General features: G+C 41.0%; 1 protein-coding gene across 3 annotated transcripts in view; it reads left to right on the forward strand.

Annotated features, from left to right (window-relative positions):
- ZBTB40 (zinc finger and BTB domain containing 40) overlaps window positions 1-19,009 on the forward strand; it is a 295,060-nt gene extending 276,051 nt beyond the window's left edge. For 2 of the 3 annotated variants that reach the window (XM_069240706.1, XM_069240708.1), the window contains exons 18-19: window positions 4,782-5,008; window positions 18,214-18,542. In XM_069240706.1, coding sequence (XP_069096807.1) covers window positions 4,782-5,008; window positions 18,214-18,408 — 422 coding nt within the window. In that variant the 3' untranslated portion in view covers window positions 18,409-18,542. Of the gene's footprint in view, window positions 1-4,781; window positions 5,009-18,213 lie in introns of all 3 variants that reach the window. The other variant, XM_069240709.1, reaches the window with a different exon arrangement.
- Window positions 19,010-24,871: the final 5,862 nt, after the last annotated feature.

A 24,871-nucleotide genomic window follows, 5' to 3' on the forward strand; every position in this document is an offset into this window, starting at 1 on the left:
TATATCTTAATGGTTTCCTTTCAACCTAAGGACCCAGCCATGATTCCCCCGTGTAAGTTCTCAACGGAGTTGCAACTCCAGACGGGGGTTCTAAAATGTATATACTATTGTTACTGTCATTTTTCAGGTACATTTAACATACAATGATGTTAGTGAATTGGAAAATTATTTTTTTACACTAGCAACTGTACCAAAACCACTCTTATTTGAAGTTTTTAACTATGCTTTACCCACTGCCCTTCCCCACACAGTCTTTCACCTCAGCTGCCATAGCAACCTCCTTTGGAACACTCCACTGTATCAGTAGTTCAACAGGTCATAGCACTTTCTGTCAGAAGCATACCAACTTTATGTTGTTCTGTGGCAGGTGTAGTTGACTGATTCAGAATGTAAGTATATCCAAAATAGCAATACTTGTTTGTGAAATAATCAGAGCCAATCACGGATCTACCGACTTAATGTTTTAAATCACTACCTATTGTTATCTACTGATGTATATACAATAGCCTATGAAATTTGTGTTTATTTCAAACCAGGTGCTGCCTACCATTTTGACATCCTCATATTTTAAAAACTGGCTCATTCAGCTGCAGCCTTCTCCTGTGTGCTACGGATCCTTTCCTTCAAAATGGTTAGAGTTTGGATTGTAGGTTATAGCTATGTTTTGTGGCTAGTGAGTATGCTAGAAAGAGTGGCATTGACAGGAACCTAGGTTTGCCTAAAGTGGATAATACTTTGTTAAAGTGGCAGCAATTGCTTTCATTAGTTGAAAGCATTATGGATTACCAACATCCAGACCTCATGCTTGTGCACTGTGGTGGTAATGACTTGGGTATGCTGACTGGGGTAGGACTGGAAGTCCTAATGAAGGGTACCTGTGTTCAGTTAAAGAAACATTTCCCTCACACTGCCTTGGTGTTCTCTAACATATGCCAGAGGCAGAAATGGAGGTGATCAACTGAATTCTGTCCACGGATAGACAAAGCCAGGAAACATGTTAATAGAACTGTTTCTGCATTCCTCATAGACCATAACAAGGGCTCTATCTACAATAATAGCCTGCGCTTTGACATAGATGGAATATATAAGACCAGATGGTGTTCACTTCACAGATGAAAGCAACAGGGTGTTTCTGAGCAACTTGAAAACTCTGCATCCACTCTTCTGTTTAGTACTCATATACACCCAATAAACACAAAGGTTCTTCTCAGACCCATACTATTTCTCAAACACTAGTTCATTTTCAAACAAAATCTGATATTTTTTTTCACAAACATTTTGGAGTAGCTGATTCACAAGCCAAAACCACACATTCAATGCACAACATCAAACTTGTTATCCATGTCTTTGTTTCGCTCTGTACATGTCCCAATAGCTTTCCGAATACCTTTGTCAATGTCTAATTGAGTCTGTGAATGGGTGCGTGAGTTGCTGAGTGGGTCTCTGAGTGTGTGTGTGTGTATGTGTGTGTGTGTTTGTGTCTGTGTGGGTCTGTGAGTGGGTCCATGGGTTGCTGAGTGGATCTGTGAATGTGTGTGTGTGTGTGTCTGGGTGGGTGTGTGAGTATCTGAGTGGGTGTGTGAGTGCATGTATAAGTGTCTGTGTCGGTCTGTGAGTGGGTGTGTGAGTGTCTGTGTGGGTCTGTAAGGGTGTGTGTGTGAGAGTGAGTGGGTCTGTGAGTGGGTGTGACAGTCTGAGTGGTTTTTTTACTGCGTGTGTGTCTCTGAGTGGGTCTGTGAGTGAGTGCATGAGTCACTGAGTACGTCTGTGAATAGGTGTACAATTTTGTGTGGGTTTGTGAGTGGGTTTAAAAGAGTGAGTGGGTCTGTGAGTGTCTGAGTGGGTGTGTGTGTCTCTGAGTTTGTGAGTGGGTGTCTAATTGGGTGTGTGAGTGAATCCATGGGTGTGTGTGTGTGTGTGAGAGTCAAAGTGAATCTGTGAGTGGGTGTGTGAGTCACTGAGTGGGTTTGTGAGTGTCTGTGTGGGTCTGTGAGTGGGTGTATGAGTTTATTTGTGGTCAGTGAGTGGGTTTGAGACTGCCTGAGTGGCTCTGTGGTTGGGTGTGTGAGTGAGTGGATTTGTGAATGGGTGCATGAGTCGCTGAGTGGGTGTGTGAGTGTCTGTGTGGGTGTATGAGTGGGTGGGTGAGAGTCTGAGTGGGTCTGTGAGTGGGTGCGTGAGTTACTGCATGAGTCTTTGGGAGGGTGTATGAGTGTCTGCGGGTGTGCGAGTGAGTGTGTGAATGTATATTTTTTTACAAGGTTTGTGACTCAGTTGTTACGTTATATGGGGAGGGGCTGCACTAATCGCAGCAACAGAGTCACAACTCCATGCATGTAAAAAGGAAACTGTTTTGGGCTCTAAAAAATTAAAAGGGGTCCCTCAGACACCCATGAAATGCCCCCATGGGGCAGGGTTCCCCTACCCTAGCCTCTTTGATAGTTTTTACCCTCTATTTTCATCCCCTGGGACCACGTCCTGGTTTATAAAATGGCGGCCTCGACGTTCTGCACAGGTTAAGACCACCCAATCACAGTACTGCTCCTGGGACGTGGAGCTGCGACACTCTGCGCAGGAGTCACGACGAATCCGCATCCCTATTTGTACAAGTATGAGCCACATGTACAAATAATTGGAATTGCGATTCCCTAATTGCGATTCCATGCGAATCGCAATTAGGGAATTGCAATTCCAAATGTAAGAAACTCCATTGAGTTTCTTTTGCGATTCCTGTTGGGTCGCAAACAGACTTGCCTCATCAATATTAATGAGGTTGGTCGCAATTTGAGACCCACGGGAATCACAAAAAATGTCTGTGATTGCTTTTAAATAAAGCAATCTTTTTTTTAAACACAGCCCGTTTTCATTAAAGGAAAACAGGCTGCGTTTAAAAAGAAAAAAATGAAACATTTCAGTTTCATTTTTTTTAAGAGTAGGCGGTGGTCCGTGGGACCAATGCCTACTCTTAAAAACCGTTTTTGCATGCATCCAGAAAGGGGAAGGAGTCCCTTATTTGAAATTGATGCTAAATGCAATTGTTTTGTGACCGCATTCACGGTCACTAAACAATCATACATACCATTTAGATTCGGTATTAGGCAGGAACGCCCTGGACATGCCCCTTCCTAATACCGAATCGCAAATCACAAATTGCGATTTGGTAGCAAGTTACTGAATCGCAGTTTGGGCTTTGAACATCACAAAAAGCATTTTTCTGCAAGTCGGCCTGTTTGCGACTAGAAAAATGCCTTGTACTTCTGGCCCCAAATCACAACAAGCATTTACAATGCAACGGGTCTCGCGTTTGCTCATGTTAGAGCTGATCGCGTTGTAAACTTCTAACCCGACTTTTCACCTATCGGGCAAAAGTGCATTTGTGTACACAACCCGAAAAAGTGTAATTAACTATATAAAGCTCTCGACTTCTGCCAAGCGAGATCGCGCTCGTAAATTAGAGAAAAAGAAGTCCACGAGCCCGATGGAAAACAGCGAACCTCGCATGTTTTCTGTACTTGATCGCTGCGCTCGAGGAGGGCTAGCCACCGGAAAAGGCATGACGTATGCTTGCCTTCGACTAATGAAAGCAAGCAGATTTTATTGGGCAAGCCCATGAATCAATAAAAAACACTGACGTGAAGTTGACAGGGCTCCGAGCCCTTTTCTAAATACAAAAGCGTCTCGCTGCGATACGCATGCGCGAGCGCATGCAACGCAGGCTCGACCCTAAAAAGGGTGCTTTCTGGACCAAGAGCTAGCTTTCTGCCAAATTTAGCATTAATCCATCCTGTAGTTTGGGCTGTAGTCGTGTTCAAAATCCTTATAGAAATTAACTTGGAGGAAACAAGTTGTGCCCCTCACCCCTTTTTCTCGATCCCTGCTTAACGGATCACCCAGAAACTTTCCAGACAGCAGCTGAAATGAGTGTCAAACTTTTTGGGGAAAATTTTGTGAAGATTCATCAACTGGCTCGAAAGATATAGGCAAATAAAAAAATGTTTTTTCAATAGAAACTTGGTCCTAACTATAACTACCTATAGGTAATAAACATATATTGCGGAGCCTCACACCACCACCATCCCGAGAGATTTGCTGCCAACAGTTTTCGGATCTAGTCTGCTGCCTGGGGAAATTAACAAGGTGGGGAATCTGAAGTTAGATAGTCTATATTAGCAAAGGCATTTCAGAAGGTAATTATTCATCTAACCACCAATTTTGACTTAAAAACTTTCCTTTGCATACATACCTCTCCCATATAAAAAGATGAAGGAGGAGCTGGGCAATCACCGTGAGCACAAGTCTAACTGAAAGCAGCTGGATCTGAAAAATTGTGCTTCTTTTAACTTCACTATAGATGCTGTCAGCTTATTGTGGTTCTCTGCTTGTCAGTGATAACTAAAGTAAACGCATTAGGCTTCATGGGAAGTACAAGCATTCTAACTTTAGTGACATGACCAGGTCATGTAACTATCACATCATTCCAGTGTAAATAATGGAACAACAACATTTTCCGGCCTCTGTCACCATGAAATTGTTCAAATAAGAACTAAGCGCAATTTGTGCCACCTGAAACTTTAGTTTCATAATTAGCAGTACTAGTTGTAATGTTTCGTCCATACATTTGCATCCTTTGTCTTAAGCTTTTATTGATTGGTTTCATTGTAGCAGACATTTCAGTTCACTCATGCTATAAACATTAACAGATTAACATTCTTATTATACATGTTGCCGTTTCTTTCCTCAAAATTCCATCCATCACAGTCTTGCTCTTTTACTGCCACTAGGGTCTCAGCCATTTCGCTGTCTGTATTGTACGGATGCCTTCCGATTCCCTGGCGCTCTGCAGCACCACGTTGCAACTGAGCACTTCAGCCAGACAGAAAACGCGTTTGGGTGCCAACTGTGCGGGGAGCTGTTCACATCACAGCCACAGTTACAAAGACATTACGAGACGGAGCATCCAGAGGTAGTCATTGCAGAGGGACATGCAACTCCTACACAGGTGATGCAGGTGAGTGTGCCTTATAGAACACCTTGAAAAAATAAATACAAGTTGTAACTTTTTCTTAAATGTCTCAAAATGTTGACACAATGCAGTTTAAAATGTCAATCCATAATACTTTGTGCTGAATTCACGAAATAAATTGTAAAACCCTGCCTTAAATATGTACAGCTGCAGTTCTACAGCTTTAGCCATTTCACAAAACACCCCAGTAGAAGTCTAGAGGAGTCAAACTGTGCCATGGCTGTGAAAACAGATGTCAGAGGAGTACCTCTGATGTTTGGGCTCAGGACACAACTTCGTCATTTGAATCCACAAGAAGTATATGCCCTCATGCACTCAAAGTCAGAGACAGTCAGACGACCCGAAACCATGAAGCGAAGCTCTTCATCGCAGAACATCAAAAGAAGTAAGGGAACTTGCATAAGTCTCACTCATGTTTCATCTCCAAGTTGAGAGCACGGACTCACTCCTGCTCTCCAGATCGCTCCCTCAACAGGTCTTCCTTACATTCAACATCATCTGGTAAATTGAAATCAAAGTCAAAGAAGAAGCATAAGTCGAAGTGGAACTCAGCCCCAGCCCACTGCTCTGTCCAAAGAGAATTCAGTACAGTGTCAAGGTTCCAATCTATGTCACTCCCGCTTGAAGGGCTGATTCCACAACTTGTGCTGATGCACCATGTATTTCCTATGCCCTCGTGATGCAGCAGTTGGTCAAGACCTTTAAAGAGCCCATGCTGTGTATTTTTGGCACTCTTCTGGCTCTCTCAAGGGATCTGCAGGGGCATCCAATAGTGGCGGGTCTATCCACTACATCATCTGATCCCTAGAATCCACCTTTGGTTCCTCACCAGCTCCATTGCGAACTTTCATTCTGGGTCCGAGACCCACACCAGTCCTTTATTCATCAACAGCTGTCCAGATTTTGCCGGCACTAGAGTTCAAGCTTCTGTCGACTCTGTTGTCCAACCCCGAGCCAAATCCATGTCATCTCTGTCTAAGCTCACGCTTTGACTCCCCTCCAGCACAACCGATTACAGTCTGTTACGATTCAGACGAAACACTCCCTCTGCCACAAATCCTTTCTCAGAGGCTCCATTGTCTTTTTACCTCTAATTCTGACCTGAGTTTGCCACTACCTGATAATGATGACAGAGTTTATGATTATTTACTCCATATTATGAAAACAGTATCATGTTTATACATACATACATGCTGGAGAAGGCCAATGAGCTTGATACCTCTCCTGATATGGGTTTGATTTTGCTCCTAGGGCCCCCAATGGAGAAGAGTGCTTGCTTCATTTCCCATAGTCATTAGACATGCTTCTTACCTCATGGACCTACAACTGCTTTCGGTGGAAGTCAAGACAAATGTCCTTACTGAGCTTTTGCACAGTTGGGAAGCATTGTCGGAGCCCCTACTTCAGTTTAAACTTCCTTATGGGCTCTTAGGCTATCCCTTGCTCCTTATGAAGCTTCCCACCGCTTTTGACCGTCCAGGCTTCCAACAGCAATGTAAACACTAATGTATTCCCCACAGCTGCTCCTGACACAGAGTAAAAAAGGATTTAAGTGTTTTGTAAACAAAGGAAGCAAATTTTCTCCTCACAGCTGGTCATTGAAGTCGGTCATTGTGCCCTGCCTGCTAGACACACGTCACCAGGGACGTAGCCAAGAAGATTTTACTGGTGATTTAAATTAAGTTTGGGGTCTCTTTAGTTCAAATCACGCAGGACAGCCAGGATACAGCCAAATATGCAAGTCAAGTAGGACTGGCCTTGCTGCTGTTGACTGCCTGGGCAAGCGGTGTGCACTAATGTGGTGCTTGCGTGCCATGCTTTTTAGCATAGGAAACATCTGAAAGGATCGCAGGACATGATATTTCTTGGTCTCAGCACATTGCTCTTTAACAATGTGCTTTGTGGATAAGTCACTCTTCTTGAGAACTGTGTCCACAACACCCACTTTTAGTCGATATTTTTTATTTTTATTTGTCATATATCAGTCTTTGAAATTGTCATTACTATGCTCATGTTGGTGACAGGTACTTTACCAGATATAACTTCAATATGTCATTATGTATTTTGTGATATACTGCCCCTCTTTTTCAGTTCTGTGGGTGCTGTGCAATACTGCATCAAACTGTTACAGATCCATCTTTGAAGTTGTTATGAATTGCTCATGTTGGTGACTTAGGCACTTTAACAGATGACATGTCAAGATGTCATCTTTAATTTTGTAACACACAGCCCTTTTGGTGTAGCTCCCCCCTTCTTCCTCATTGTAATACTTGGAATGGGAGGATTAAAATGGTGTAGGTCGGTAGCAACTAAATGACTAGAGTATTATGCAGTCTACTTTATTTTTAAGGGGTGATGGGAGAAGGGCTAGTCCCTTTAAACAAAACACTCTTCACTTGTAACTCTCTGGCCTGGTGGAAGCCTCCAGCCGAAACGTGTTGCCATGTTCGCTATTGCACTTTCTGGATGAAATTAAATAAAAGATTATAAAGGTCTGCTGACATAGCCAACAAGATTTAGCTGGTGATTCCAGATTGGAGTATCTTTAGTTCGAATCACTCAGGGCAGCCAGGATGCAGCCAGATATGCAATTAAGACTGACCTTGCTGCTACTTACTCCTAGGTGCAAACGGTGTGCACTGATGTAGTGCTTGTGTGCCATGCTTGGGTCCACTGGCTTTTGTGGAGACGTGCATGTATCATATATATACATATATCTGAATTTGCTGCTTCTACCCCCAAACGCTTTAAAGAAGGCAGAGCCACAGCATGTTCCTTGACCCTTTCTATCCCTGCTTGACAATTTCCTCATCACTTTTGTCCCTTTAGGGCCACTCCAGAGGGTGTCATATAGACAGCGCCTGGTCACTGCAACAGCCAACCCAGTCCTTTCATGACTGGAACGGGGGTCAGGCAGACATTGAGCACATCACCACGGACAACGTTCCTCCTAGCCCTCCTCCACTTTGATGTTTATGCCCCAAGCTGCTCTAGTTTTCCTAAAGCAGCATGCAGTAACCCTGGGGGAGGCAGGAGCAGATATTTTCTTCCTAGGTGGCAGTCTGTTCTATACTACACATGGTTCCTGCTGATCTTCCAACAGGGTTATGCCCTCCCATATCTTCCCCCCTTTAGAATGTTGCATAACGCTTTACCTACTCAAGTTAATGTAACAGTGGGTAGAAACTGTCCGGTTCTTCTTTAAACTGCTATTAAGACATGCAGTAGCTCGAGGTTTGGGGTATGTACCAAGAGGTAGCATTTTAGTTGTCTTCTTGGTGACATACATTCATTTGTGTGTCTGAGTGTGTGTATGAGGACTTCGTGTAGTGGAAGTGTCAGTGGCACCAGATCATGAAAAGCCTATGGGGAAGAGTCCCACACTTTGTAACCACTGCCACTCTCAGCATGATTGCCTTAACAGAATTCATAAAATCAGAGTTCTGGCTGCCAGCTTAGCTGTTGACACTTAAATGGACACTGCACATTTTGATGGAGAACTGTCTGTGTGCTGTTATGGCCATTAGGGATGTAGCACATATTTAGAGAATGTATGCCTCTTAGAATGTATGTGTGTAGTTTGCCGGTGTATGTTAGTTTCCAAAGCTACTACCACTCAGCCTTAATGTGTTTCCAAATTATCTTGCACAAGTAACAAGACAAACTTTCATGTGGCAGGACTGCGCATGTTAGGTAGTTGGAGAAGTGGATGTGAAGGGAGCCTCCTTTTGTCTCTCCACTGACATGGTAACCATGGGGTTTGATAGAATTGAGAAACTAGACTCTGAGCGGTGCACATGTAAACATCTGGGAGCTCCTTCAGATATGATTCATAACATGGGGGGTGACATTGAGGCTGCTTCATAGGTACCATCAACCAACTTGGTTTCTCTAAAGCTTCCGCTTTATGAAATTCATGAAGCTGGTGCAATCCCAAAAAGAAGTGCATATCACAAGACTTTGTGAGGAGTTGTTACAGGCAATGCAGACTGTCACTTGAGCCATGCAACCAGATACTCTTAACCTAATCAATGAAGCAGATGGAGAGGACCCAGTTTAAGCCAAAGATTAAACACACTCCAAGGTGCCTATTCCTGAAAGGATATAGCTTGAAATTAAGATTAAAAATATTGCCACCCAGTATCTTGCTCCTGTGGCAAGATTACCCTTTTGTTTTACAAAACCTTTGTTAAATGTCTTCAAAGCCATCTGTTGGTTAAGTAAATTCTAGCCATGGCAGTCCCAGCTTTTATTCTCCATGTCAACATGGCCATAGGTTATATTCATATATTTGACCCTAATCGATCTGTTTGTTCATCGTCAGATTTTAGCAAGCTTCCTTTTTGTATATGAAGAGCACGTACTTAATAAAGGTAACATGGTTTGGCTAGTTGTTTTGGTCTCACTGGATTTATTTTCCACCTTTGACACTATGGGACAAATGGTGCTACTAAATCGCCGCAGCAGTAATCTGGGGGTCAGAAATGGGGCAGGAAGTAGTTAGCATAAATCTTTAGTGGTAGATGGCTGCAAGTGAAAATGTATTCTCGTAGGTCTAAAGTTGCATTATAGATTTGTTAACTCCCTCAGAGTTGAGATCTCTAATCTGCAGTAATCGTATACGATGGTTTAGCAATTTTGGGGTACCATCAGAACTCCCAGATATGTGGCAACAATATACACATTTGCGGTCAGACTGGAGAGAGGGAGTGGGAATAGCATTCAGATTGCCTCTGCTACATCCAGGCATTAATGTGACACTTTTGACTGATTTGAAAAAAGGTTTTGTGAGTCATTTGAGGGGTTGGGAGGTCGAGGGCAACAGTTCAACCCCTTCCCTATATGCCATGGACTTACAATGCCTATTATTGAAAAGTTAGTTGCTGTGTTTGACTGGACTCTTCCAAATGTAAGCGGTCTGTGTGATATCTTGTCACAAGTGGCCTTCATCATCACCCACTTTTCACCCACACCTCTTGTACATCATCAGAGAGAATCCTCTCTCGAGCATTTGCTTCTTACATTAAGGTTCCTACCAATTTGCAGAAACTCATCTTTACTGATCATAAGTTGAAGGGTTTCTATTTGTTGCTCATGACCAAATGAATAAAGAAGTTGCACTCTGTCTTTCTAGTCAGGCCTTGTTGTACGAAGGGCTGCTGTAACGCCAAAAGGACTTAGTGACATATTATACCATTCGAAGATCACAGTATGCCAATTTGATGTCACTCTGAAATGGAGGATTCGGTGGTCAGCATGTAGGTTTTGGATACCCACAGTTTACTTACATGCAACACTCTAATGGGTACTTCGCAGGTAGGGTAAATTGACTTACAATTCCCTGAGTTTCTGGAAGCACTCTTTTTACACAAGACTTTCTGCAAATGTACTGTGCCTAATGGACCAACAAGAGATTTAGAGTCTTCTGCAGCTGGCGTGTTGTAGACATGCACTCCGTAGCTGTAGAAAGGATGCATGAACCAACGAGAGAAACCAGCTTAACTCATTGCTGTACCATCGTTTAGGTGGACAATGAGTGGCATTGATTGTAACTGCTCTCCATGCTGGTGTGGATATTTGCTTCTTAGGCCAACATTCATAAGAAGACCCATTTTATGAATTTCTTGTTAAATGAACGTTGAAAAAACATAAATCATTATTTGTGAGACCACAGAGTTCCAGGTCCCTTTATTGGGGTTAAAGCTAACACACATTTCCAGTCAAAATAGGAGTGCCTTATACTCGGTCAATAAGATATTGCTTCAGTTATATTCGTGTCCAGTTCATTCCTGCAGTATATTAGCGTCACATTCTGTTACACCAGAGAGACACTTTAATTATATGAAATGCAGGTTTACATTTTTTCAGCTATAATAATGCAATTAGATTATATCAAATATATGTCGTGAAATTAATTTTAAATGAATCCTTAACGTTTATCTTCAGTCATATTCTTTTTAATTTCTCCTTTAGTACTGAAGGTATTGCTGTAAACGTTCACTGTCTGATAAGCGGCTTGGGTCTCTAGGTACACTGCTGTGCAATTTGCTGGGTTTTTCTGATCTAAGACTTCTTACTGTGTTAAATTATATCTGTTTTTCTGAAAAGAAATGTTGAAATTCCCTCCCTTCCGTTTCACTTTCATCACCGCTGGGCGAGGTTTGGCATTTTCAATTAAGTTGTTGCATTCAATAATTGTGAGCCCGACAGGTGTGAAGCTGAATACATTTTGTCTGGAAAGGGTAGATTTTACAGCTATTTGATGTATACCTTCAAACACCACCCCAAGTTGCGTTGTTTCTCAGTAAGTCATTTGTGCATTGGATGGATAAAATAAACTTGATCCAGTGTATGTAGTTGATGATTGACTGTGACATTAGAATATGCTTGTGGTGTATTTACAAAATTAAACTAAAGATATTTTGAAAATAAACATCCCAAATGTTTGTCTGTGTCTTTATAGCTGGATTGTAGCGTAAAAACAATACTGTGAATCGTTTTTGTGATGCTTGCTCTTTTAATACATGATCTCTTCATGTCATATTTTGACTGGCAGGTCTTGGTTACTGATGTGCTTTTTTATGGTATTTTATTCCTCTGTTCTCATTCTCCATATTGTGCAACATTATTATAGGAATATTATTCTGACCGTGTTACTGCTTTGGTAGGCATGTAGGCCGTGACCACCTTACAAACGTTTCCCGTGTACAGCCCTGGGAAGGCACTGGTTAAACGGACAGTGTTGTTGTTGTTTAGGCTTCCCTGGCTATCCCAATAACATGACTGTGCAATTCAAGAGCTCGCCATTGACACTGAATATGATCTGCTGGTCACAAGACAAAATCCTGGCAAGTCCAATTTAACCTTTCATCCTAACAAGGTCGATAAATGGAGTCCCATTAAAATTGTGTAATAACAACAACACCTATTATAAAAAGCGTGGGATTCTTTACTCAGTATTTGCTCAGAATTTACCAAGATCTAATCATCCATTCCTAGAGCCTTATGGGTGGGTTTTTGTGATTTATCATCGTATTCCAGCCAAAGCACGTTTACTGGGAGAAAATTAAACAAATATTTCATAAGTGAGACCGTTGCAAATCCACTAGGTTGAAGATTGGTATCTATGAGAACTAACCTTTTGAGAAATATCCACCAGAATCACTTATGTTAAACCTTAGCAAAGGATTTTCTGTTCTAATTGGGTTCACGTTCCTGTACCCTGAAAGCATAAGGTGAGAGGTACTTCTCTTGGGATGTGGGAGGTCACTACTTGCCTTTTTATTTATGCCATCATATGCTAAGTGGTGTGTTAGTAAGTGTTTTTGCCAAACTTAAGCAGCGTCTTAAGATCTTAATGTGGTTATTCATATTCACTCACCTAAGAACCTGCCTAGCCTACATCCAAGGGCCCTACAGAGGAGGACAGTGTTAGTAGAGAAGCGTTTTCATTGACATTTTCCCCTCTGTCCAACTGTTCTGCCTACCACCATGTAGCCACTTCCTTCTCCCTCGAAACTCAGGCAGTAAAACAGTAGCCTGACAGGGTATTCCCAGCTATTCAGTCCACAGAGGTAAGTCAGTTTCACCTAATGTTATTATGGCTAATCTTTGTTACCTGAAGCCTGAGGAGCTAGACAGTCCTCTGAGAACCCGTGGGAGGTATTAAGTTTAATAGCGCAAGCATATGAATGAATGAAAAAAAATCTGTGTAGCACCGAAGGACGTTGTGTCACTGATCACACTGTCCATTGGAGGCAAGGGGAAGTTTAAGAAGATTGGAAAGACAAGTCTTCAAATGTTTCTTGAAGAGGGAGAGATCAGGAATGCTCCAAATCCAGAGGGTTAGGGCCTACCAAGATGTTGTGACCAGGTGGAAGAAAAATTGACCAACATACCTGGAACAGTTAACTCTCCGTTCTGACAGTGAAAGGCATGATTCTGATCTGAGGGCCCTATTAGGCTGGTGGTGCATGAACCTGATTTCAAGGTAAGGGGAATAAACCTAGAAAAAGTTGAGTGCGTAAGACTGAGGATTTTAAAGCTGATCCTTTTCCGCACCGGAACCCAATTTAGGAAACGTAGATGGAATTTCAAAATTTGGGTTATGGAAATGCAGAGTATAAGGCAAAGTGCAAAGTTTGTACATTGTACTGTTGTGTGCCTAGATATAAAGAGCTACAACAGTCCAGTCTCATAGCAATAAGATCCTGGACAGTTGTCTTATGAAAGTCAATAGGGAGCAAAAGAAATACTTCATACAGAGTAAGTAGTAATAGAAAATGTGGTTGCTATACGATTAGCTTATGTATCAAATGGCAAAGCAGCGTCAAACAAAATTCTCAGATTTCTGACGAATGCAATTGAGGCATGAGGGCTTGCCCAAGATCTCCAGCCACTAATTAGAGGAGCAGACCAAAAGCATAATTGCCAGGAAAAAGGATTTCAGTCTTCTCATCTGTAAGCTCAAGACAGCTCAGCTTCATCCACTCACCTGTGGAGGCCATATCCTTAATAAAGTTAGCTTTGACGGAGCTGTAGGTTTTCAGAAATAGTCACAAGGATCTGTGCATCAACAGCATATGATACAAATAAAAAACAACGTTTTTGATTATGGTAGCTAAAGAAGAAATGGCTATCAAATAGTGTTGGGCTCAAAGAGGACCCTTAAGGTCGCAGCACACAAGATTAAAGGCCTTTGATTGAAAAGGAGGCATGTTGATACCTTAGTTTCTGTTCCAGAGAAAATAATGAAATCATTCCAGGGCATCCCTATATATTTCGAATTCAGAGAATGGTGTGAGACACCTTGTCAAACACCACATAAAAGTCTGTCAGCATAAGGGCAGTTGAATTACCTTTGTCTAAGGTCAGCCTGATATTGTCACCATGGCCAGCAAGACTGATTCTGTGCCATGGGTACCTCTGATGCCTTGCTGCAAAGAATCAAATGGTTCATTAATCTCAAAATACATAAAATTTAGATCGGTAACAGCGAGTTATGGGGGTGTTTTTGACTGAGGGGGTTTTGCGTGACATCTAATAGGCAATGAGAGCAAAGCTTGAGCTGTCTATGATGTCACTCTGACATCTGAGGTTTTGTTATGTATAGCCCCCAATATGATCTGCCCTTGTTTTCAATTGCTATGCAGTAGCAAAGGAGTGATAATGGAGCCATACGTAACATGGATTTTTATGTATCCTTGAGCCAAACATTAAAAAAATCTTACCTGTCATCCCTGAATAACCCCCAAGACCTTCCCTCATTTCCTTCCCCTTTCTGCAGCTGTGTTTTCTGCTTTCATTCAAAACAGTTAGACAGCACTGCGTTGGCAGACTCTCGGAGAGCCATGTCAGCCCAGCCCTTATGACATAGCAGCAGTGGGTAACAAGTTTTGTCATCAACTATTGCTAGGTCATAACAGTGAGTGCTCAGAATTTAGAAACTGAAATATATAATAGAGGCTCTCTATCAGAGCCATACATAAGAAGCCAATAATGGAGCTTTGATGGCTTATTCCAATATTTTGATTTTCGGAGGCAGCAATGAAATAGGTTGATAGTTGAAAAGTATGGCAGGTTTGGTGGAAGTCTTTTTCAAGAGACAGTGATAAGGGCTTTTTTCCAGGTTAGTGGCAAATTAGTAAAGGTTATAGATAATTTGCAGATAAAAGTGAGGATGGGGACATTATAGGTATCTATTCGGTGAAGAGCAGAGGTCGGGTAGGCGCCTAAAGGAGATCTTGATTTAATAGAATGAAGAAACTTAGCCACCTGAGTTACATTAGTCAAAGAACAGTTTCCCAGAGAAGAGCTTTTAGTGGCTACAGGACTAATTTCAAATAAAGTTGAACAGCTAGAAATAGAAAAGTTCAGGAACGGAGCTCAGCGGGGTAGTCTCTCCTATATCAAAAGTGACATATCTTTAACATACATTAGAACAGAGCAGAGGTCAAAAATCCAATTTCAAATCGTATGAAGGGTGTGGGGGGGGGCACAAGTATATGAATAGAGTTCCTGTTTAAGCCCTGGCTCATCCCATGATAGCCGCCCCATTATTTACCGATCGGACTGAAAATAAATCTAATTTGGCTCCTTAGCGTTTTCACACTGTAATCCACCTTATAGAGTTAGACCCTTTACTACATTACCTTAAGAGTCCCATCAAGCACAAACCCAAAACTAAACCCTCTTGTTTTCATTCCCTCCCTCAAAGAGCTAAGACATCTTGTCCCTCGGGTGCTAAAGGCATTTGTGCGCCCCACACCCTTGAGAAACAATCTCTCATCACTTACCAGGAAAGCCAAGACCGTCCTTGCCACTTCATTGAGAGTTTAAATGTGTGCATGTTTTTGTTTTGTCAAGCTCTTGAACCCACACACTCCCAGGATGTTTCAGTGCGACCTGATAACTCCTTTCTCTGCATAACTTCAGTAATTTCTCTGACCATACATACACTGACAAGTAAAATGTAGCCACACAACCATCTCTGTATCCATTTTTTTGATTATGCTATCTGGTGCTTCTACGTAGCAGAGAGGTGTAAGCTACTTGAATATGTTGGCGTGCCAATGGAGTCCTCTTTGATGCTACTAGTATGACTTCCACAACCTCACAGGTCACCATTATAGGCAAGCCTCTATGTAGGCAGTAGACTGGGGTGGGGTCACGTCACTTTCATTTCTGAAAGCCGAGCAAACATTTTTAAAAGCCACATCACCTAAAAAGTAAAAATGATTCAGTGAGAATCTATCAATATTTCGCCTCACCTCTTGTGAGCTGAGCTCTGTCACCCCATGTGAGTGTCAAATCCAAAGCCCTCTCAAGATCCTAGATATCCAGTCACTTCTAAACAATAAATACTCTGTCTCATAATCCTTACACACACTAGGATCTTGACCCCAAACCCCTATTTTTTGTACTTACCTCAACCATTTTTGTACCATGTGCTGTTCCTACCTCCAAACATCTATTTGTAGACTGGAAACAAATCCTCCCATTTCCTCTGCATGTTAAAGCTAAGCTTGCATAAATGTTATTTTTATTTTTATTTTGATAAGAAACATCTGGTATGCTCATATCCAAGCTAATGTCAGGTAGAGGTGCCTGAATCATACTGATCCTTGTAAGATACAGTAGATGGAATTTTTCAGTTTTAGCGAATGCAAAGATTTCCATACCCATGCACACCTTCCTTCAGTTTGTAGCACAATGTCATCACATGGAAAACTATCACCTAGAAACCTGTTTTTCAATTTATTGCATTTGGACACTGTTCAGAATGTCTTCCAACTTAACTTATGACCCTTATCCCCCACCAACCATCACATAAAATCCACATGACAGAAATGAGCATCTGAAATGACCGAAAGCAGCAAAGGCATGTCTTTGCTGGCCAGTAGACATCATGGCTATAATGTAAGGCTAAGGTATTCCGCATTGATGTATGGATATTTGAATAGCTAATTATGCATATCAATAAGGGAACATAAAACTAAGTATTGAGTATTAATAACGTAACAGCAATAAATGCTTAGTATGACAGGTAAATTGTAACTATTGACTGACTAGATAGTGTTATTTAGATACATGAAAAGGAATGCCTATTTGCAATTTAGACATTAAAGAGGTAAAGATGCATGATATATCTGCTACTTTTAAACACCACTTCCACCAGAGTTGCTAATTTGCCAGTTGCTCCCATTGTGCCTCTGTGCCCCCTGGCCAAATTATTTTGCTGCCACGAAATAGGATATAATCCTCCCGGAAGGTGATTTCCCTAGCATAACTTACCAAACATATTACTTACCAAGCTGCCAATTATTGTTCCACCGTTTTCAAAGATCACTTCAAATGGTCTGATCAAAATCCGCTTAAATCCCAATAGCTATTTCAACATGCACATGAAATAAATCATATCATCCAACACCTAGCATTGAAGGAATATTAGCAAGCCAACAACTTGAAAACTGTACCAGAGAAAATTATGTTCAAAGATTGTAAATTAAGCCCCATAAAGTAATGAGGTTGGTGTGTGGCTGTCTGGTTTAGGGCTTGGACCTACTGAAAGAGTATGTGGCAGTATAGGGCTTAACTACCCTTTCAGTGACTTAGTATGTTTTCAACATTATGATTTTTGTTAAATGATTTTATTAAACCACTAAGCAAGGCAGGCAATTGTCGTTTCATCCAGCTAAACAGTGAGCTCATTAAATAATCCACAGTTCTAAACAGGTCAATGCTTCATTAAAGGTTGTCTATAGATTACACCACTTTCAAATGAAAGTGAATTTCCTATGCCTACAGGCTGGATAGTTCGACAGACTGTTGGATCATTGCATTTATATATGGTTAATGTAATGTAAAGGCATGAATCCTGATGGGTGCACTTAACCTTTCGAAGATAATAAAATAGGTGATGTTATGTTAAGTAATTGTAGCATTTATTTCAATGCAGGTGCACCATTGGGTAAACGAAGGCTATTCCCACTTTTGATTATGGTGCAACGTGTCTACTGTGGTCCCAATTATAAGCAAGATTGGGTATTTTCTTAGTAGGGAAACAGATCTGTAGGAACACTGGGGCCAATTTAAGCGTCTGAAAATTGCAGGAGTATTGGGCACAGATTGTAGGTACCACTACAGCGTGCCCCCCCTGTTCATATGGATCTGTGGGAGCATGGCTTGCTCCCATGTCTCTTGCTCCATCCTCCCCTTCGCCCTCTGTACCTACCTCCCGGACCACAGCGATCCCCCGCTCCCATTTACCAACCGTTCAAAACAGTTGGTAAATGGGGCATCCAGTTACTGTGGCTGGATTGATTTTTACTCAGTGAACTTGATCTACGAGCAGCTCCCCATTCCAAACATGGTAACTATGTGTAGCAGGAGTTAGAATGCTTTCGGCCATTGTCCTTGCATCTGTCTTGCCACACATTATTCCACACCTATATTTTTGAGTCACTCATAATCATGGCCCATGTATGTCCATTTCAATATAGAGTGCCGATTTCTTTAGTAAGAAGTAGCTGTATTCCAACAGAGGAAAATACACAAAAATCTACCAATGTGTGCTTTCTGATGCCAGGTCTAACAGAACTGTCTGGTGCGCTGTTTGTTTAAAGGAACACAGTACGTTTTTTGAAATGTGTAATATAAATTACAGCCCGTTTTGTTTTCATTATTTTTAGGTGATTCATACGACAGACGATTTAGAATCTTCTGAGCAAGTGGTCACCATGGAGGAGTCCCAGTTGACTGGACCACAGCTTATTGTTTCGGTGCCGGGATCTCAAGAGAACGAGGATGGCTCAAAGATTGTGGCTGTTAGCATGAACGATTTGCTAGATGGCTCAGTCACCCTCATTTGCGGAGAAACCAAGTGATGGCTGGAGCAGTGTAAAAGTACTTTGACCTTAGTATGTGGAAGTTGTCTCACTACATAAAAGAAAAGGATCTTGATTCCACAGTTTTCTTTTCTTACAGTGGCCTAAAACATTTCATGATATAGTAACCCTGCTGCCTGCATTTGGAGAATTTTTACAATGGATGCCAATGTTGAACAGGGGAGATCTTCAGTTTTGGTTTATGCTTGCACCAATATTTAAAACCACTAACATAATTGATGAAAGAGGTGCTGTTGAGTACGACTTACAATAATATGTATGGTTGCATGTGCTTGTTGTCACCAACCAGTAACCAAAAGGGACGCTAAATGAAGATGGATCGCAAATGCAGAAACAGGCCAAAATAAATGTAAGTGATCAGAGACAAAGGAGAAGCCAGTACGGCCTTCTGGAGTTGTGCATTTGAAATAATCTAAGCTAATTCCATAGAAAAAGAAAATATAAATTATAAGAGGCGTGCTTAAGGCTTAAGATGATATGTCATTTACTCAAATCACATATTGCGCTGGAAAAGTATGAACCATGAGTGTATAAGGAAACAGTGAATTTAAATGTAATAGTTGAGACGAAGTGGGAAACCAAGAAAACGGGAAAAAAAAGGAAAAGAGTAGCAAAAGGGTTAACATAAAAAAGATATGGGAGCGCATTTGTTTTCCCAAGGTTCAATGGAGTACCTTTAAAGAAATTAGAATTAATTTTTGTTATCTGAACAAAACCATCCTACACATATTTATTTCACCACTGGAACATTTTGCCTTGATCTGGGATGCTAATTGGGTACTCAATTATTTGTCTTGGCACTCTCGAAGCTTACAATTATTTCTGGTTTTACACTAGTGATATTTTTACCTCTTTGCTTGTTAACTTTGCCTTAAGAGGGTAGTGCGAATCTGCAAACCTTGCTGAGAAAAATATATTATTGGATCGTGGTATGCTTTAAAACTGTCTAAAACCAGTTTATTGCTGTCTTTTACAAAGCACCAATAGTCGTTTTACCTCAGACATGTTATGTTCATCCAGGACATGCCCAGCTAGAGTTCAATTGCTCTAAACAAGGGCAAACTGCACAAGGCCTTCAGTGACATACTATACAACAGGAAACGAAAGTGTAGTTTTGACAGCACTTATTTGCCCTGGTGGTGGTTATCTTTTCCTTTCAGGCAAGAATCGCAATCTAGTCCTAATCTGTAATTGTGGCTCTCACTGTACCACCTTTGAATTTTCTTAAAAGCCCAGTTTGAGCTCTTAGCATATGTGGAAAAAAACTACCCTAGACTTGACATATTTATAGTCCGAGATCATTCATAAATGTGTGTGGGTGTATGCTGTGTTGTGTTGGTTGCTTGCAAAGTACATGTCCTACTGCAAGGGTTACAAAAAGGAGGGATAATGAGGGAGGAGATTTGTGATTTAAAATAATCTGTCCCAAAACCATCGTACCATGCTAGCTGACCTAGCATTAATGCATCGTTTATAGTCAGTCTTAATGCTTAGTTGGCTGCACTGTAGGTTGTAGCAGAAAAGCAGAGGTGAAAGCAAGAAAGTTATAGGGGGGCCCAGAGACCCAATAAGTAGGAAGTCAGAGACAGTGTAACACAGAAATATATCGGTACCACTGATAGTATGACAAAGGCTTCTTGTAAGTGCAGTTCAACTTCTTCATACGAAAAGTAATTAAAGAAAAACTACTTACTAGACAACAAAAATACTTATGTTAACATGGGTCATTGATGCTGTCGAGATGTGGTACTTACTTTAGAGAAAGGCTAATAAATTATGTGAATGGCAAACTGCATTATCAATATATCAGTTTGGCCTTATTTATTTGTTATTTGAGTGTGATCGTGATAACCAATTTCCACATTTCCATGGCACACCATTTGAGGTTTATCACGGTTCTTTCTAGCCCTTCCTTTTAACATTAAGAGAAAAAGGGAATAAGATTCTCAAGCTGCAGTTGCACACACTGTATTACAAGGAAGACTTCAGTGTAAAGCTATCCTGCTGTAAACCTGATATTTTAACACCACATGACACTTTCATTTTAGGGTCAGGATAAGAAAACAGAGAAGTTAAGTATTAAAGAACCGTGGTTGACCTCTGATTGGTACTTATTTAGAGGGCTTGAAGAGTTCCCTTTTATTAATTTCACAATATCGATAGCACTAAAAGTGGAGAACGAAATTACCTTACTTAAGAGTTTGACCTGGCTGTTCCCAAGACAATAACACCTTGTGTAAGAAAGGGGTGAAAAAAAAGTTTTCTAAAAAAAATGCCTTGTTCAAATGCTTTTGATGCAGCATGATTTCAGGGAAGAATGCATTCTGTATCGACATACTAACCATTTTTGCTTTTTAATGAGTGACGAATCAGAAAGAAAATATTTGCCAAATGCCAGTTTCTAAATGCCCCACTTGTACCCTGGTCTGCTGCTTGACATTTCTATGAAACCACTGATATTTTGTAATTGTACTAGCAACCAGTGGAGAGAAATCTTTGAATAGGCTTTGAATAGGCTCACTTTATGTGCAACTGAATTGTGTACTAGAGAAAACATTCAACGTTACATATATAGACATAAGTTTCCCAAGGTTGGTGTCATTGTCTCAACATCCGCCCTCTAAAGCCTCTCTAATTTGTTTATGAATAACAGAATATGCAGGCATGGCATGCTGTTTTCTTAAAAAGTTGCCACCTAAAATTACCCTAAAGATTCAATAGTATGAAATCCATAAACTCCTGTAGCACATCCTGACCAGGTCAGGACTAAAACTATTAGTACACTATTAACTTATTTTGTGCAATATATTGAAGCCATGAGTGCTTATATACGTTGACATGATAGTGTTAGGAGACATATATGGTAATGTAGAATTCTTTGCCATAGACCCCACTGCATTTCAGTAGCTGCTTTAAAGAAAATGTGCTGATCTGCAAGGAAGACCTGGACAAAGATTACTTTGAACATTGATTATATGTTATGTAGTTTGTTTTCAGTGATTTCCTGGTTACACTTTGAAAGCAAAGAAACCACAACGAAAGACTTGGTTTTCATTTCTGCTATTCATTGCCACCTTTAAGGCTAGTTCTTTTGATCAATATGCACAAATGCTTCTAAATGTCCTTGTAGAAGTGACAAAGTATGAGGTTGTAGCTAAGAGCCGACATGTTTCCAGAAATTATCACAGTTGGCAGTCACATCGCCTGATTATCCTTTAATAGTTTTTCAGCATTAGGAGTAATCGATAACAGCCGTTTGCCACCCATGGCTTGACAACATCTCTCAGTAACAACTGATTGTAAGGTGCGATAACCATTGTAGGATAACTTTTGCACTTCAAGGCGTAGTTTAAAAAAATATTCAGAGTTAAATGGAAAAAAAAATTCAATTCAACTCCATAACACACGTATGTGGCTTTGGCAAACTCGGTCTACAAACATTGCTGACCAAATGAGTTCGCTTATGGGATGAACCAGGAGAGGCGCTGTTAAAAGATATTTCAGAAGTGCACCCGTTACATAAATTAAACTCCGTATTGTAATCCAACAACTGGTATCAAAAGAAGAAGAGGAAAATGGATACAGGATTTGCAGAAAAGCACCTGGAAAGCAGACTTTAGTTAAAAAAAATGTTAAATGGAGAGCATTTCAGAAGGAACATTACCAAGGTTTAATCATGCATTATAATGTTAAATTAGCTTCCTAGAGTTCGAAATGATGGAAAAGATATATAAATTAAGCTGAAAATAAAAACCGAAGTGAAATTTTTATGTGAAAAATATATTTTTGATTTACTGAAATCCTAAATTGTTTCTTGTCTATTTTTGCAAACAAAACATGTTTCTGAAGGTGCTGTTTGCTGTTCACCAATGAGACGACGTGTGTTTCACAGAAAAATAAGCTAGTGTTATTCTCGTTCATAAAATAAAAACTTTGCCTTTTAGTTCAGTATTTAGAGGAACTTATTCTAGTTTTTTGCATCATAGGGAAATTGGCTGTGCCTTTCGTTTTGAAATGACTTTTCATCAATATTTCTTTTGTAGTATTTATAGGAACATCAGAGATACACTTCCAGGAAAAAGGAACAAAGAAATAGTCATACCAGAACCTATGCCCAATACAATAAAAACGAAGTAAGCATGAGATCATTGGTGTAGTATTAAACCTAATGTAAAGGACCACTGCACATTCTCCAGTATTGAATCTTTCAAAGATTTACATGCTTGAATTTCGTCATGGTGGGAGCCTCACAGTATTTCGAAACAAGCAGTACTATATCTGCATTAAAAGACATAGATAAAGCAATTGACATTGTCCACCAATTCACATTGTTTTAATAGACCCAAACTTCAGACAAGACCCTGAACCACTCTTCCCCACAGGGCCACCATACTTCAGATTTCTAACCATAGGTGTGTGTCTCCCTGAGCTCTGCTCAGTTGTTTCAGAATTGTAAACTTTTGACCTTTCTCTTGTCTCACACTTTCTCTTGTCTCACAGAAGAAAAACATTGGACTGCTACTGCCCTGAGTTAGTGTTGTTTCTCAGTATTTTTTCAGCATGTCCGAGGGATCCAAGAAAATACTTTTTAGAAAATGCAAGTCTTGTAGAAAGCCCAGAGTTTTCAGAAGATCCCCATAAAGCAGCACAAGTCTTTAGAATGTAAATACTTCTAAGACACTGAAGAACAGGGAAAGCAGACTGTTATATGGCTCAAGAAGAAAAAGTCCAGATCGAAACCTGGCTCTATTCAGGATGACGGTACAAGTCACTATCCACCTGAATGCAAATGAAAAAATTAGAGCGCTACCTTATGTGTCAAGGACCCAAAAAAGACTAACACCTGCTGACAAAGCCTCTGGATCTTGAACATCGGTTACTGAGGATTCCTTCTCAGGTTCAACTCACAAGAGGTCCTCTATCTCCTATTTTGTACCTGTCACTCCTGCGAAGGAGTCATCTTCGATGAAGATTAGATCGTCGACGGATCCGTTGTCGATGACAGCTGCATCAATGAGACAGTCGTCGATGGTACGTTCCAGGTAGCTTCCAATGACTACTGTGATGACTATGACTCCAACTGCGTTGTCGATGACGACCGCATCGTCAATGACACTGGTGAAGATGACAACCTTGACAATGTCGGTGACAGCCTTCCCTTCAACAGCAGCTTTTAAATCTGCATTGTCGAGACTGTCATTGATGGCTGTGTCTAGTAAAACGTTTACCTCTTCAACCAGATGGAGCTATCGTTGATGGGCTCGGAAAAAGCAGCGATCTCAAAGATGAGGCTTCCATGCAACTTAAGACCGGATTTGACATCACTGAGTGAGATTTCTCTGTTACATCTGTGTATCTTCTTGAAATAGCTGAATCAGGAGATAAAGGACTCTTTGGTCAGCGTACAGTCCTTCCCAACTGAAGGTAAAGTGCCAGGACCTGGATGAAGAAGAGGATCCTACCAGAGATACTTCCACCTACCTAGAGGAAGATTATTATTTCTCTTCACACCAAAAGACTGTGTCTCAAAGCTATGAATCTTTAAGAGCAATACATTGATGCAGAGCTCTATGAGGAGCAACAAGGATCAGAACAGGATGCCATCTCAATGTCTATCTCTTTTGTCACTGAATTGAGAGACATTTAATGGCTATTACAAATGCTTCCCAGAAACGAGTGCCTGTTTGCACGAAGGAAGACTGGACAGTGTTACCTCGCATCACCATCAGGGATGATTACACTTAGGGCAATCCGGATGACCACCCTGAGGCAGGGGAGCTACTTAGAAACCCAACTACATCAGGTTAAGTGTATGATGATTTTGTTGCCCCTTCATCACCTTCACCTTCGCCAGCAAGTTCTCCTCCTGAGGACATAGGCGGATGCCACGTGTTGCTGGAACGTGCTTCTAAGAGGTTTGAGCTGGCTTTCCCGGTGAAACAAACAGAATGCTTTCTGTTTGATTTGAAGGACTCTGCAAGAAAGTCTATAAGATCTATCCCAGTCGTTGACTGTACTTGGGAAGAAGTCCTTATCTGATGAAAATCCCAGCATCGGTCACCGCTGTTGTTCCACGGCATAACAAGAAGTGTAAGGTGCCAGATTCTTCACAAGCCTGTTTGATAGAACAACCTTGTCTGGATTCAGTAATGATGCAAGCTGCACAGCTGTGCTCCAGAAATCCTTGGCACCTTGTTCTGCACCACCAGTTAAGGAAGGCAGAAGGCTTGATACCATCAGAAAACATTTCACTGCAATGGCTGTTACTTCCATCGGAGCCTCATATGCACTGGCCGTTCTAGGTCACTATAACTATCAAATATGATCTGGTGCCTTTCTTTAATTTTGTTGGAAAGTGGATTATTAGTAGGTACAGGTAGGTATGTACAGCTAGTAATAAGGCCACAACCACACATAAGCCGGGGTCTCAATATAATAATCC

The sequence above is a fragment of the Pleurodeles waltl genome, chromosome 6 (assembly GCF_031143425.1).
Source record: "Pleurodeles waltl isolate 20211129_DDA chromosome 6, aPleWal1.hap1.20221129, whole genome shotgun sequence".
NCBI lineage: Eukaryota > Metazoa > Chordata > Amphibia > Caudata > Salamandridae > Pleurodeles > Pleurodeles waltl.